Source organism: Scyliorhinus canicula, chromosome 7 (genome assembly GCF_902713615.1).
Source record: "Scyliorhinus canicula chromosome 7, sScyCan1.1, whole genome shotgun sequence".
In the NCBI taxonomy this organism is placed as follows: Eukaryota; Metazoa; Chordata; class Chondrichthyes; order Carcharhiniformes; family Scyliorhinidae; genus Scyliorhinus; species Scyliorhinus canicula.
Window position 1 is genome coordinate 123174164 of NC_052152.1, and position 15435 is coordinate 123189598.

Consider the following 15435-nt stretch of genomic DNA (forward strand, 5'->3'; position numbering starts at 1 on the left):
CGCACAGATCTGGCAGTCTCTGGTGACTGTCCGTACTTCCTCGACGGAGTAGGGCAGATTGCGGGCTTTGATCAGATGGTACAAGCGAGTGACCCCCGGATGGCAAAGGCTGTCGTGCAAGGCACGGAGCTGGTTCACTTGTGCACTGGCACATGTACCTCGGGAGAGGGCGTCTGGGGGCTCGTTGAGCTTGCCGGGGCGATACAAGATCTCGTAATTATAGGTGGAGAGCTCGATTCTCCACCGAAAGATTTTGTCATTCTTGATCTTGCCCCGCTGCGTGTTGTTGAACATGAAGGCTACCGACCGTTGGTCAGTGAGGAGGGTGAACCTCCTGCCGGCCAGGTAATGCCTCCAGGGCCGCACCACTTCAACGATGGCTTGGGCCTCCTTTTCAACAGAGGAATGCCGAATTTCGGAGGCGTGGAGGGAGCGTGAAAAGAATGCCACGGGTCTGCCTGCCTGATTCAGCGTGGCGGCAAGGGCGACATCTGAAGCATCGCTCTCTACTTGGAAAGGCAGTGTCTCGTCTACTGCGTGCATCCCGGCCCTGGCTATGTCAGATCGAATGCGGGCGAAGGCCTGTCGTGCCTCGGCCGAGAGGGGAAAATGTGTGGACTGGATAAGTGGCCGGGCCTTGTCTGCGTATTGCGGGACCCACTGGGCGTAATAAGAGAAAAACCCAAGGCAGCGTTTGAGGGCCTTGGGGCAGTGGGGAATTGGGAGCTCCATGAGGGGGCGCATGCGGTCGGGATCGGGTCCCAGTAGTCCGTTTTGGACTACGTAGCCAAGGATGGCTAAGCGGTCTGTGCGGAACACGCATTTCTCCTTGTTGTACGTGAGATTAAGGAGAGATGCGGTGTGGAGGAATTTATAAAGGTTGGCATCATGGTCCTGCTGGTCATGGCCGCAGATGGTGACATTGTCGAGGTACGGGAAGGTGGCCTGCAATCCGTACCGGTCAACCTTTCAGTCCATTTCTCGTTGAAATACCGAGACTCCATTCGTGACGCCGAAGGGAACCCTAAGAAATTGGTACAGACGACCGTCTGCCTCGAAGGCAGTGTAGGGACGGTCCAATTTACAGATGGGGAGCTGGTGGTAGGCGGATTTCAGGTCAATAGTAGAGCAGACCCGGTACTGTGCAATCTGATTGACCATATCAGAAATGTGGGGGAGGGGGTACGCGTCGAGCTGCGTGTACCGGTTGATGGTCTGGCTGTAGTCCACGACCATCCTGTGCTTCTCCCCGGTCTTAACCACTACCACCTGGGCTCTCCAAGGGCTGTTGCTGGCCTCGATGATACCCTCCCGAAGCAGCCGCTGGACTTCGGACCTGATGAAGGCCTTGTCCTGGGTGCTGTACCGTCTGCTCCTGGTGGCGATGGGCTTGCAATCTGCGGCCAGATTGGCAAAGAGTGAGGGAGGCTCGACCTTGAGGGTCGCGAGGCCGCAAATGGTGAGGGGAGGTAGGGGTCCGCCGAATTTGAGGGTGAGGCTCTGGAGATTGCACTGGAAATCCAGGCCTAGTAAGAGTGAAGCGCAGAGGTCGGGGAGAATCTACAGACGGAAACGGTCGAATTCCACGCCCTGTACAGTAAGTTTAACCAGGCAGAAACCCCGGATTGGGACAGAGTGGGAACCGGAGGCGAGAGAGATCTGCCGGTCGGTGGTATGGACCGCAAGGGAATAGCGCCTTACCGTGTCCGGGTGGACGAAGCTCTCGGTGCTACCGGAGTCGATGAGGCAGGAGGTCACATGGCCGTTGACCAGCACCGATGTGGAAGAGGGTGCCAGGTTGCAAGGACGGGACTGGTCGAGCGTAACGGAGGCGAGCAGTGGTTGATCGGCGGTTGAGTCAGATGAGTCCGACGAGGAGCGGTAGGGACCCGTGTCCCGTGATGGCAGCACCTGGAGACAAGATGGCGGCATCTGCAGTACCTGTGGGTAAAATGGCGGCGTCCATGGGGCGCACGTTGTGGGGTTGGAACAAAATGGCGGCACCCATGGAACGCACATGGCGGTGGTGGATGAAGATGGCGGCGCCCATGGAGCGCACGTGGCGGGGGCGGCAAAAGATGGCGGCGCCCACTGATCGCACGTGGGGTCGGGGGAAGCGGACGGCGGGGCCCATTGAGGAAGCGGGTGAGGCGAGGGGCAACGGGGATGCGATAGCGGCGACAGTCCGGGACTGACACACCGCTGCAAAATGGCCTTTCTTGCCACAAGCTTTGCAGGTCGCTGTGCGGGCCGGGCAGCGTTGGCGAGGGTGCTTCTGCTGACCGCAGAAGTAACAGTGGGGACCCCCAGGGAGTGCGATGCGGTGAGCAGCGCAGGCGTAGTGCGCGGGGGCGGCTGCTGGTGGGGCCGTTTGCGGGGTCCACGAGGGGTAGGACGGGTGGGCCGAGTGGCTAGCGGAGTAAGTGTGCGCACTACGGGAGGCGGCCGTCATGGAGAGCGCCAGGGCCTTTGCGGCCGCGAGGTCGGGGGCGGCCCCTTCCAGCAGTCGTTGCCGGATGGGGTCCGATGCAATGCCTGTAACAAAGGCACCGCGCATGAGTAAGTCAGAATGTTCCGCGGCTGTGAGGGCCCGGCAGTCGCAGTCTCGTACCAGAGGGCCCTCCAGAAGTCATCAATCGACTCACCCGGCTGCTGGACGCGAGTAGAAAGTTGATGCCTCGCAAACAGGGTGTTCGCCGACTGTGCATAGTTCTCCTTGAGCAGTTCCATAGCTGTGGTGTAGTCAGTCGCATCTCGAATGAGCGGAAAGACGCTGGAGCTAAGTCTGGAGTACAGGAGTTGCTTTTTCTGAGCCTCTGTCGGGGGAGGGTCCGCTGAAGAGATGTAGGCCTCGAAGACTGCGAGCCAGTGAACAAAGTCTTTTCTGGCGTGAGGCGAATGCGGATCCAGCTGCAGACGGTCAGGCTTGACTCTGATGTCTATGGTGAATGGGAAATCGTACAACAATAAATTGTAGCGCTAACAATTATACTCAAAGCTGAGAGACTGGTTCAATAGAGGCTTTATTGCTGTACGATGTTGTCCCTCCATCTGCAACTGTAGACTAAGGGTCTGAGCAGCTCTCAGGCATATTTATACACAAGCTCCCTGTGGGCGGAGCTAGCCGGCAGGGGCTTACCGGAAGAACCTGTATTACAGGTACAGGCATACATCCCCCTACTGCAGTACGCATAACTACAGTGGTTATCTCACCACAGTGTGTGAGAGGGGATGAGTGTTTATGTCAGATGGAATGAGTGTGTGCGTGAGAGATGGGATGAGTGTGTGAGAAAGGGGCTGTGTGTGTGTGTGAGAGATGAGTGTGTGTGAGAGAGGGGATAAGTGTGTGTGTGAGAGAGGGTGTGAGTGTGTGTGAGAGAGGGGATGAGTGTGTGAGAGAGGGTGTGAGTGTGTGTGAGAGAGGGGATGAGTGTGTGTGAAAGAGGGGATGAGTGTGTGTGAAGGAGGACTGAGTGTGTGTGAGAGAGAGGGGGTGAGTGTGTGTGAGAGAGGGACTGAGTGTGTGTGAGAGAGGGACTGAGTGTGTGAGAGAGGGGATGAGTGTGTGTGTGAGAGAGGGGATGAGTGTGTGTGTGAGAGAGGGGATGAGTGTGTGTGAGAGAGGGGGTGATTTTGTGTGAGATAGGGGGTGAGTGTCTGTGAGTGAGAGAGAGCGGATGAGTGTGTGTGTGAGAGAGAGGGGATGAGTGTGTGTGAGAGAGGGGATGAGATGTATGTGTGAGAGGGGATGAGTGTGTGTGAGAGAGGGGGTGAGTGTGTGTGTGAGAGAGGGGATGAGTGTGTGTGAGAGAGGGGATGAGTGGGTGTGAGAGAGTTGGTGAGTGTGTGTGAGAGAGGGGGTGAGTGTGTGTGTGAGAGAGGGGTTGAATGTGTGAGAGAGGGGGTGAGTGTGTGTGTGAGAGAGGGGATGAGTGTGTGAGAGAGGGGGTGAGTGTGTGTGTGAGAGAGGGGCTGAGTGTGTGAGAGAGGGGATGAGTGTGTGTGTGAGAGAGGGGATGAGTGTGTGTGTGAGAGAGGGGATGAGTGTGTGTGAGAGAGGGGATGAGTGTGTGTGTGAGAGAGGGTGTGAGTGTTTGTGAGAGAGGGGATGAGTGTGTGTGTGTGAGAGAGGGTGTGAGTGTGTGTGAGAGAGGGGATGAGTGTGTGTGAAAGAGGGGATGAGTGTGTCTGAAGGAGGACCGAGTGTGTGTGAGAGAGAGGGGGTGAGTGTGTGTGAGAGAGGGACTGAGTGTGTGTGAGAGAGGGACTGAGTGTGTGAGAGAGAGGGGATGAGTGTGTGTGTGAGAGAGGGGATGAGTGTGTGTGTGAGAGAGGGGGTGATTTTGTGTGAGAGAGGGGGTGATTTTGTGTGAGATAGGGGGTGAGTGTCTGTGAGTGAGAGAGAGCGGATGAGTGTGTGTGTGAGAGAGAGGGGATGAGTGTGTGTGAGAGAGGGGATGAGATGTATGTGTGAGAGGGGATGAGTGTGTGTGAGAGAGGGGGTGAGTGTGTGTGTGAGAGAGGGGATGAGTGTGTGTGAGAGAGGGGATGAGTGGGTGTGAGAGAGTTGGTGAGTGTGTGTGAGAGAGGGGATGAGTGTGTGTGTGAGAGAGGGGTTGAATGTGTGAGAGAGGGGGTGAGTGTGTGTGTGAGAGAGGGGATGAATGTGTGAGAGAGGGGGTGAGTGTGTGTGTGAGAGAGGGGCTGAGTGTGTGAGAGAGGGGATGAGTGTGTGTGTGAGAGAGGGGATGAGTGTGTGTGTGAGAGAGGGGATGAGTGTGTGTGAGAGAGGGGATGAGTGTGTGTGTGAGAGAGGGGATGAGTGTGTGTGAGAGAGGGGATGAGTGTGTGTGTGAGAGAGGGGGTTAATGTGAGGGGAGTCCTGTAGTTGGCGATTGTATTTGTGACTGCGTACTTCTTCCTATCTCCTAATATATGCATAGATATAGCGGGAAAATACTCATGGTAAAATACTCAAAAGTATGTACCAGCTGCTCTCCCATGATTGCTGAGGTCTTGTCTGACCATGGGACCCGTTCTGAGCTAGCTGCAACTGTTATCCCTATCATTCCATCCATTTGTTTCTGGATACACATTTTTCTATGTTAAAAACTTCATAAAATTGTTGCTGTTTATTCCAAAGGAAGTTTCGTAAACAAATGTCAGATAATTAGTCTGTGACCAGTAGCCAAATGTAAAAATTGGATTTAAGAATACATTGAGGATTTGAATTTCTCTTTTTCTTTATTATATTGTGGGATGTGTGCATAATTGGATAGGATTGCATCAGTTGACCATCCCGATTTGCCCTTGGCTTGCAAGCCATTTCAGAAGGCAATTAAGTGTCAACCACACTACTGTGGGCCTGGAGCCATGTATAAGGCAAACCAAGTAAGGACAGTAGATTTCCGTCCCTAAATGACATTAGTCCATAGGACACGGTACCACAGTGGTTAGCATAGTTGCTTCACATCTCCAGAGTCCCAGGTTCGATTCCCGCTGGGTCACTGTCTGTGCGGAGTCTGCACATTCTCCCTGTGTCTGCGTGGGTTTCCTCCGGGTGCTCCGGTTTCCTCCCGCAGTCCAAAGATGTGCAGGTTAAGTGGATTGGCCATGATAAATTGCCCTTAGTGTCCAAAAAGGTTACGTGAGGTTACTGGGTTACGGGGATGGGGTGAAGGTGTGGGCTTAGGTAGGGTGCTCTGTCCAAGGCAGCTCCAAGGGTCGAATCGCCTCCTTCTGTCAATTCTATGATTCTATGACCCCTACAGTGCTGATGGAAGCCATTCGGCTCATCTATTCTGCACTGCCCCCCCCCCCCCCCCACAAAGAGCATTCTGCCCTGGCCACCCACCTCCCTCTGCCGGTAACCCATTAACCATGGCCAATCTGCCTAACCTGCACATTTTTTGGACTGTGAACCAGATGAGTATTTGTGACATTGAATGGTAGCTTCCTGTTCACCATTACTGAGACTAGCTTTAAATTCCAGATTTATTAATTCATTTAAATTCCACCAGCTGCCATGGTGGGATTTGAACACAAATTGCCAGTACATTACACAGAGAAGGCTGTAAAAATCAGCAGGTCCAGCAGCATCCATACAGAGAGGAAACAGTTGACATTTCAAATCCAGGTGGCCCTTCTTCAGAACTAAAGAGCGGGAAGAATGTGTTGGATATTATGTTGTGTAAGAGGGGGTAGAACAGTTGGGACAGGGATTATTGGGATTTGGGAAAGATTGCAACAATGTGGCAAAACTTCAGAACAAGTGTCAAATGGCTCGGCAGAGGAAGAGGGAGGGGAGGATTTTGCATGGGAACAATAAATGTTTGGGATATAATAAAATGGAGAAGAAAGGTCACAATCTATAGTTGTTGAACTCAATGTTGAGTCTTCAGGGCTGTCATGCGATATTATTTGTTAATGCGAAACGCCTGGCCCACTGGAACACAGGTACCGTGTTCTCTGCCAACTCTCTCTGCCAACATCTCACCTTTGAGGGATGTGTTCAGGATTCGGGTCGATGGAATTGAGGAATGCATTGAGGATTTGGTTTAGTGGGGTTTTAAACACAACGGAGTTATCATCGGATTTCATCCTTCTTCCTTTTAATCTGTGCTGCTATTAACATCTGGGAAGAATATTCTACAAAGTTTGTATGATTTGCTAGGTTTGCCCAATTTAAATTTAATGTGTCACCAGATCACATTTGTTTGTAATTTCAGCTCTCATATAGAAATCCTGTAATTCACACCTGAAGCGGTAAGTTTACCTATTTAAAAAAAAAGTCCCTTTCAGTTTGCAGTGCGTGGGAGGAGCTGAGTGGGAGCGGCCGAATTGCGCTCTGGGAAGGTGAGTGAACTGATATATTTGGGAAGCGGCTAAACCCGAGACACTACACGTGTAGTGTCTCCTACCCGCCCTCCTCCTCTAAACAAAATAAAAGACTGTTGATAAGGAGCAGCGGACTTCAGATTCTCGGCGGGAGCAGTGGTGAGGGGTCGTTGGGAAGATAAGTTTACCTCTTTAAAACTTTAACAACTTACCTGGAAGGGTGACATCACAGCAAAGCAGTGACCTGATTGGCTGGCAAGGAAAGTGCTCCAATTAGCAGCAGCTGGGAAAAATTTTACTCTTCCTGTGTTGGTGAGTATTGTGATTGGTAAGTAAAGTCTTTGTTCCTTTCACTTATTAATTATTTGATAGTATAGTTTGTAGTCAGTTAAGTAAAAGGCTAAAAGTGGCAGGAGATCACAGACCCGTGTTATGCTCCTCGTGCTCAATGTGGGAGTTCAGGGACGCGGCCGATGCCCCAACTCCTTCATGTGCGGGAAGTGTGTCCAGCTGCAGCTCCTGTTAGACCGCATGACGGCTCTGGAGCTGCGGGTGGACTCACTTCGGAGCATCCGCGATGCTGAGGAGGTCGTGGATAGCACGTTCAGTGAGTTGGTCACACCGCAGGTTAGGATTGCTGAGGGAGACAGGGAATGGGTGACCAAAAGGCAGAGAAAGAGCAGGAAGGCAGTGCAGGTGTCCCCTGCGGTCATCTCCCTCCAAAACAGGTATACCGTTTTGGATACTGTTGGGGGAGATGACTCATCAGGGGAAGGCAGTAGTAGCCAGGCTCATGGCACCGTGGCTGGCTCTGCTGCACAGAAGGGCGGGAAAAAGACTGGCAGGGCTATAGTCATAGGGGATTCAATTTCCCAGGTTCGATTCCGGCTTGGGTCACTGTCTGTGTGGAGTCTGCACATCCTCCCCGTGTGTGCGTGGGTTTCCTCCGGGTGCTCCGGTTTCCTCCCACAGTCCAAAGATGTGCGGGTTAGGTGGATTGGCCATGATAAATTGCCCTTAGTATCCAAAATTGCCCTTAGTGTTGGGTGGGGTTACTGGGTAATGGGGATAGGGTGGAGGTGTTGACCTTGGATAGGGGGTAGGGTGCTCTTTCCAAGAGCCGGTGCAGACTCGATGGGCCGAATGGCCTCCTTCTGCACTGTAAATTCTATGTAAGTCTATGTAAGGGGAGTAGACAGGCGTTTCTGTGGTCGAAAACGAGACTCCCAAATGGTATGTTGCCTCCCGGGTGCTCGGGTCAGGGATGTCTCCGATCGCCTGCAGGACATACTGAAGGGGGAAGGTGAACTGCCAGTTGTCGTGGTGCATATAGGCACCAACGATATAGGTAAAAAAATGGATGAGGTCCTACAATCAGAATTTAGGGAGTTAGGAGATAAGTTTAAAAAGTAAGATCTCAAAGGTAGTAATCTCAGGATTGCTACCAGTGACACGAGACAGTCAGAGTAGAAATTCAAGAATAGTCAGAATGAATACGTGGCTTGAGAGATGGTGCAGGAGGGAGGGGTTCAGATTTTTGGGACATTGGAACCATTTCTGGGGGCGGTGGGACCATTACAAACCGGATGGTCTACACCTGGGCAGGACTGGAACCAATGTCCTAGGGGGTGCTTTTGCTAACACTGTTGGGGAGGTTTTAAACTAATGTGGCAGGGGGATGGGAACCAGATTAGGAAGTTAGAGGTTAGTAAAGAAGCAGCAACTAACGCCAGTAAGGTACGAGATAATACACTCAATGTGACTAGAGGGAAGAGTAGACAGGGAAGAGATGATGAACGCAAAGGGACAGGTGGTCTGAGGTGCATTTGTTTGAATGCGAGAAGTGTAGCAGGTAAGGCAGACGAACTAAGGGCTTGGATCAGTACCTGGGAATATGATGTTATTGGTATTACTGAGACTTGGTTGAGGGAAGGGCAGGACTGGCAACTGAATATCCCAGGGTATAGATGCTTCAGGAGGGATAGAGAGGGAGGTAGAAGGGGTGGAGTTGCATTATTCGTCAGAGATGTTATCACAGCTGTGATTAAGGAGGGCACGATGGAGGATTTGAGCACTGAGGCAATATGGGTGGAGCTGAGAAATAGGAAGGGAGCAGTAACATTGTTGGTACTTTACGATAGGCCTCCCAAAAGCGAGCATGAAGTAGAGCAGGGGTGGGCAAACTACGGCCCGCGGGCCGCATGCGGCCCGCCAAAGGTCGTTATGCGGCCCACCATGATCAAGTCATTTAGAAAAAAAAAAAATTATTTAAATTTTATTTTTTATAAGGTTAATGGGGGGCTGTTGGGTTACTGGTATAGGGTGGATACCTTGACTTGAGTAGGGTGATCATTGCTCAGCACAACATGTGTTTCATGTGACGTTTCTACTTTAAAATATTAATTAATAAAAATTAATTGCTTTTTTTAAAAAAACCTTTTATTTTGGCTATTTTAAATATTAATTATTTTACTTAATATACTATGCGGACCTTTAAAATTGTGAATTTCTGAATGTGGCCCTTGCACGGAAAAGTTTGCCCACCCCTGAAGTAGAGGTACAAATACGCAGACAGATTATAGAAAAATGTCAGAGCAATAGGGTGGTTGTGATGGGAGATTTTAACTTCCCCAACATTGAATGGGATTCGGGTAGTGTTGGAGGTGAAGATGGAGCACAGTTTGTAAGGAGCATCCAGGAGAGTTTTTTAGAGCAGTATGTAAATAGTCCAACTCGGGAAGGGGCCATACTGGACCTGGTATTGGGGAATGATCCCGGCCAGGTGGTTGATGTTTCAGTCGGTGATTACTTTGGGAATAGAGATCAATATTCCGTAAGTTTTAGAATACTCATGGACAAGGACAAGAGTGGTCCGAAAGGAAGAGTGCTAAATTGGGGAAAGGCAGAGTATAACAAAATTTGGCAGGAGCTAGGGAATGTGGATTGGGAGCAGCTGTTTAAGGGTAAATCCAGATTTGAAATTTGGGAGTCTTTCAAGGAATGGTTGATTAGAGTGCAGGACAGACATGTCCCTGTGAAACTGAGAGATAGAAATGGCAAGATTAGGGAACCATGGATGACGGGTGAAATTGTGAGACTAGCTAAGATGAAAAAGGAAGCATTCATAAGATCGACGCAACTCAAAACTGATGAAGCTTTGGAGGAATATCGGGAAAGTAGGACGAATCTCAAACGTGCAATAAAGAGGGCTAAAAGGGGTCATGAAATATCTTTGGCTAACAGGGTTAAGGAAAATCCCAAAGCCTTTTATTCGTATGCAAGGAGCAAGAGGGTAACTAGAAAAAGGATTGGCCCATTCAAAGACAAAATAGGGAATTTATGCGTGGACTCAGAGGAAATGGGTGAGATTCTTAATGAGTACTTTGCATCGGTATTCACAAAGGAGAGGGACAAGACGGATGTTGAGGCTAGGGATGGATGTTTAAATACTCTAGGTCAAGTTGCCATATGGAAGGGGGAAATTTTGGATATTCTAAAAGACATTAAGGTGGACAAGTCCCCAAGACCGGATGGGATCTATCCCAGGTTACTGAGGGAAGCAAGGGTCGAAATAGCTGGGGCCTCAACAGATATCTTTACAGCATCCTTGAGCATGGGTGAGGTCCCGGAGGACTGGAGAATTGCTAATGTTGTCCCTTTGTTTAAGAAGGGTAGCAGGGATAATCCAGGGAATTATAGACCTGTGAGCTTCACGTCTGTCGTCGGGAAACTGTTGGAGAAGATACTGAGGGATAGGATCTATTCACATATGGAAGAAAATAGACTTATCAGTAATAGGCAGCATGGTTTTGTGCAGGGAAGGTCATGTATTACAAACCTCATAGAATTTTTTGAGGAAGTGACAAAGTTAATTGGTGAGGGAAGAGCTGTAGATGTCATAGGCGTTTGATAAGGTTTCCCATGGCAGGTTGATGAAAAAAGTGAAGTCGTATGGGGTTCATGGTGTACTAGCTAGATGGATAAAGAGCTGGCTGGGTAACAGGAGACAGAGAGTAGTGGTGGAAGGGAGTGTCTCAAAATGGAGAAGGGTGACTAGTGATGTTCCACAGGGATCCGTGCTCGGACCACTGTTGTTTGTGATCTACATGAATGACCTGGAGGAAGGTATAGGTGGTCTGATTAGCACGTTTGCAGATGATACTAAGATTGGTGGAGTTGCAGATAGCGAGGAGGACTGTCAGAGAATACAACAAGATATAGATAGATTGGAGAGTTGGGCAGAGAAATGGCAGATGGAGTTCAATCCAGGCAAATGTGAGGTGATGCATTTTGGAAGATCAAATTCAAGAGCGGACTATATGGTCAATGGAAGGGTCCTGGGGAAAATTGATGTACAGAGAGATCTGGGAGTTCAGGTCCATTGTACCCTGAAGGTGACAACGCAGGTTGATAGAGTGGTCAAGAAGGCATACAGCATGCTTGCTTTCATCGGACGGGGTATTGAGTACAAGAGTCGGCAGGTCATGTTACAGTTGTATAGGACTTTGGTTAGGCCACATTTGGAATACTGCGTGCAGTTCTGGTCGCCACATCACCAGAAGGATGTGGATGCTTTGGAGAGGGTGCAGAGGAGGTTCACCAGGATGTTGCCTGGTATGAAGGGTGCTAGCTATGAAGAAAGGTTGAGTAGATTAGGATTGTTTTCGTTGGAAAGATGGAGGTTGAGGGGGGGACCTGATTGAGGTCTACAAAATTATGAGATGTATGGACAGGGTGGATAGCAACAAGCTTTTTCCAAGAGTGGGGGTGTCAGTTACAAGGGGTCACGATTTCAAAGTGAGAGGGGGAAAGTTTAAGGGAGATGTGCGTGGAAAGTTTTTTACGCAGAGGGCGGTGGGTGCCTGGAACGCTTTACCAGCGGAGGTGGTGGAGGCGGGCATCATAGCATCATTTAAGAGGCATCTAGACGGGTATATGAATGGGCGGGAACAGAGGGAAGTAGACCTTGGAAAATAGGAGACAGGTTTAGATAAAGTATCTGGATCGGCGCAGGCTGGGAGGGCCGAAGGCCCTGTTCCTGGGCTGTAATTTTCTTTGTTCTTGTTCTTGTTCTTTGAAAATCTTATTTTATTTCAAAAATTCAGAGGGTTTGAGGATTTATGAATGTAGTTTAGACATGAGAAATATTTGCCATAAATGTTGTAGATTCAGTCTGGTTTGTTAAAATATCTGGACTGGTTGTTGGCCTGTTTTCATTTATATACTGCCCTATCCATTCTAAATACTTGTAAACTTTAGTGTAAATTCCATATTTGCCCACGCGGGCGCACCCTTCCCCCCAACTTACAATTCCTGTTAAAAACCAACTGCCCTTGTACTCTGTGACATGAGGTCCTCCGCTATCACCTTTACAGGAGTCTTTCATTTCCTTATTGTAACCTGCACAGAACATGTTTTCAGTAATGATATTATCAGTAGTCCGTCGACACTCTGATGTCTGAACCAGTGGTACTCTTAGTTTCTGCAGTTTTGGGGCAACTATCCCACCTTCCAAGCGCCTCCCCCAGCCGCTCACTATCGAGTATCGGATATGGCTCAACTCGCGCAAAGCAAATCTTCGCTTAGGTAAACAGACAGGGACTGCATAATCATCTAAAACAATAGGAGCATCGAATTTCAGCAGGGCAATGTCATTGTCAATGGTTCTCGTATTGTAGTTCTCATGGAGAATCATTCTCGACACATTCCTTCTTTGTTCGGTAAATTCTTCTTGCTTTAGCTGGTGTTCACCTTCAGACAGAAAGGTAAGAATTTAAAACATCTCGCAGTTTAAATTAATCGAATTATAATTTGGAGTAAAAATTGGAAATGACCAGTTTCTGCTCTTAAAAGCATCCCTTTAACCAATCACTACCAAAAACTCACTTGCAGCATGTTCGCAAATCAAATTCATGAACCATGTCTATCGCAACCTTTTTTGAGAATCGCAAACCAACCTATTTCTGAACAGACAATCTAAACCAAGCACACAATCCTGGCCAAACCTAATCAAAAATACATAACCCCGGATAAATCTAATCCCGAATACATACCTCAAACCAATATAATCCCGAATCCCAAACCAATTCTATGCTGCATACAGAGTCCCAAAACAATTTCACCCTGAATACACAATCCCAAACCAATCAAACCCTGAATACACAATCCCCATCCAATCTAAACCTGAATACACGATCCCAAACCAATCAAACCCTGAATACAAAATCGGCAACCAATCTAACCCTGAATACACAATCCCCATCCAATCTAACCCTGAATACACAATCCCAAACCATTCTAACCCTGAATACACAATCCCCTTCCAATCTAACCCTGAATACACAATTCCCATCTAATGTAACCCTGAATACAAAACCCCAAACCAATCTAACCGTGAATACACAATCCCCATCCAATCTAACCCTGAATACACAATCCCCATCGAATCTGACCCTGAATACACAATCACAAACCAATCTAACCCTGAATACACAATCCCCATCCAATATAATCCTGAATACACAAGCCCCATCCAATCGAATCCTGAACACACAATCGCTAACCAATCTAACCCTGAATACACAATCCCCATCCAATATAACCCTGAATACACAATCCCAAACCAATCTTACCCTGAATACACAATCTCCATCCAATCTAACCCTGAATACACAATACCCATCCAATCTAAACCTGACTACAAAATCCACATCCAACCTAACCCTGAGTACAAAATCCACATCCAATCTAACCCTGAATACACAATCCCCATCCAATCTAACCCTGAATAAACAAACCCAACCAATCTAACCCTGAATATCAAATACATATCTAATCTAATACTGAATACACAATCGCCAATGAATCTAACCCTGAATACACAATCCCCATCCAATATAACCCTGAATACACAATCCCAAACCAATCTAACCCTGAATACCCAATCCCCATCCAATCTAACCCTGAATACACAATTCCCATCCAATGTAACCCTGAATACAAAACCACAATCCAATCTAACCGTGAATACACAATCCGTATTCAATCAAACCCTGAATACCCAATCCCCATCCAATCTAAAAATGAATACGCAATCCCAAACCAATCTAACCCTGAATACACAATCCCCAACCAAACTAACCCTGAATACACAATCCTCATCCAATCTAACCCTGAATACACAAACCCCATCCAATCTAAACCTGAATACACAATCCCCAACCATTCTAACCCTGAATAAACAATACCCATCCAGTCTAACCCTGAATACACAATCGCCATCCAATCTAACCATGAACACACAAATCCCCATCCAATCAAACCCTGAATACACAATCCCAAACCAATCTAACAATGAATACACAATCACCAACCAATCTAACTCTGAATGCATAATACCCATCCAATCTAACCCTGAATACACAATACCCATCCAATCTAACCCTGAATACACAATCCCCATCCAGTCTAACCCTGAATACACACACCCAAACCAAACTAACCCTGAATACACAATAACCATCCAATTAAATCCTGAATACACAATCCCCATCCAATCTAACCCTGAATACACAAATCCCCAACCAACCTAACCCTGAATATAAAATCGCAAACCAATCTAACCCTGAATACACAATCTCCACCCAATCTAACCCTGAATACACAATACCCATCCAATCTAACCCTGAATACAAAATCCCCATCCAACCTAACCCTGAATACAAAATCCCCATCCGATCTAACTGTGAATACACAGACCCAAAACAATCTAGCCCTGAATACACAATACCCAACCAATCTAGTCCTGAATACACAATTCCCACCCAATCTAACCTTGAATACACAAATCCCTAACCAATCAAACCCTGAATACACAATCCCAAACAAATCCAACAATGAATACACAATCACCAACCAATCTAACTCTGAATGCATAATACCCATCCAATGTTACCCTGAATACACAATACCCATCCAATCTAACCCTGAATACACAATCCCCATCCAATCTAATCCTGAATACACAATCCCCATCCAATCTAACCCTGAATACACAAATCCCCAACCAATCTAACCCTGAATACAAAATCGCAAACCAATCTAACCCTGAATACAAAATCCCAAACCAATCTAACCCTGAATACACAATCTCCACCCAATCTAACCCTGAATACAAAATCCCCATCCAACCTAACCCTGAATACAAAATCCCCATCCGATCTAACTGTGAATACACAAACCCAAACCAATCTAACCCTGAATACACAATACCCAACCAATCTAGTCCTGAATAAACAATCCCCACCCAATCTAACCCTGAATACACAAATCCCCAACCAATCTAACCCTGAATACACAATCCGCAACCAATCTAACCCTGAATACGCAATCCCCATCCAATCTAACACTGAATACACAATCCCAAACCAATCTAACCCTGAATACACAATCCCAAACCAATCTAATCCTGTATACACAATCCCAAACCAATCTAACCAAGAATACACAATCTCCATCCAATCTAACCGTGAATACACAATACCCATTCAATCTAACCCTGAATACACAATTCCCATCCAATCTAACCCTGAATACACA

General features: G+C 48.0%; 1 protein-coding gene across 1 annotated transcript in view; it reads right to left on the bottom strand.

The window, feature by feature from the left end:
• Positions 1 to 11797: 11797 nt before the first annotated feature.
• Positions 11798 to 15435, bottom strand: part of LOC119969125 (coagulation factor VII-like) — a 198819-nt gene continuing 195181 nt past the window's right edge. The window contains 1 exon segment of the mRNA XM_038802342.1: positions 11798 to 12588. Coding sequence (XP_038658270.1) covers positions 11969 to 12588 — 620 coding nt within the window. The 3' untranslated portion in view covers positions 11798 to 11968.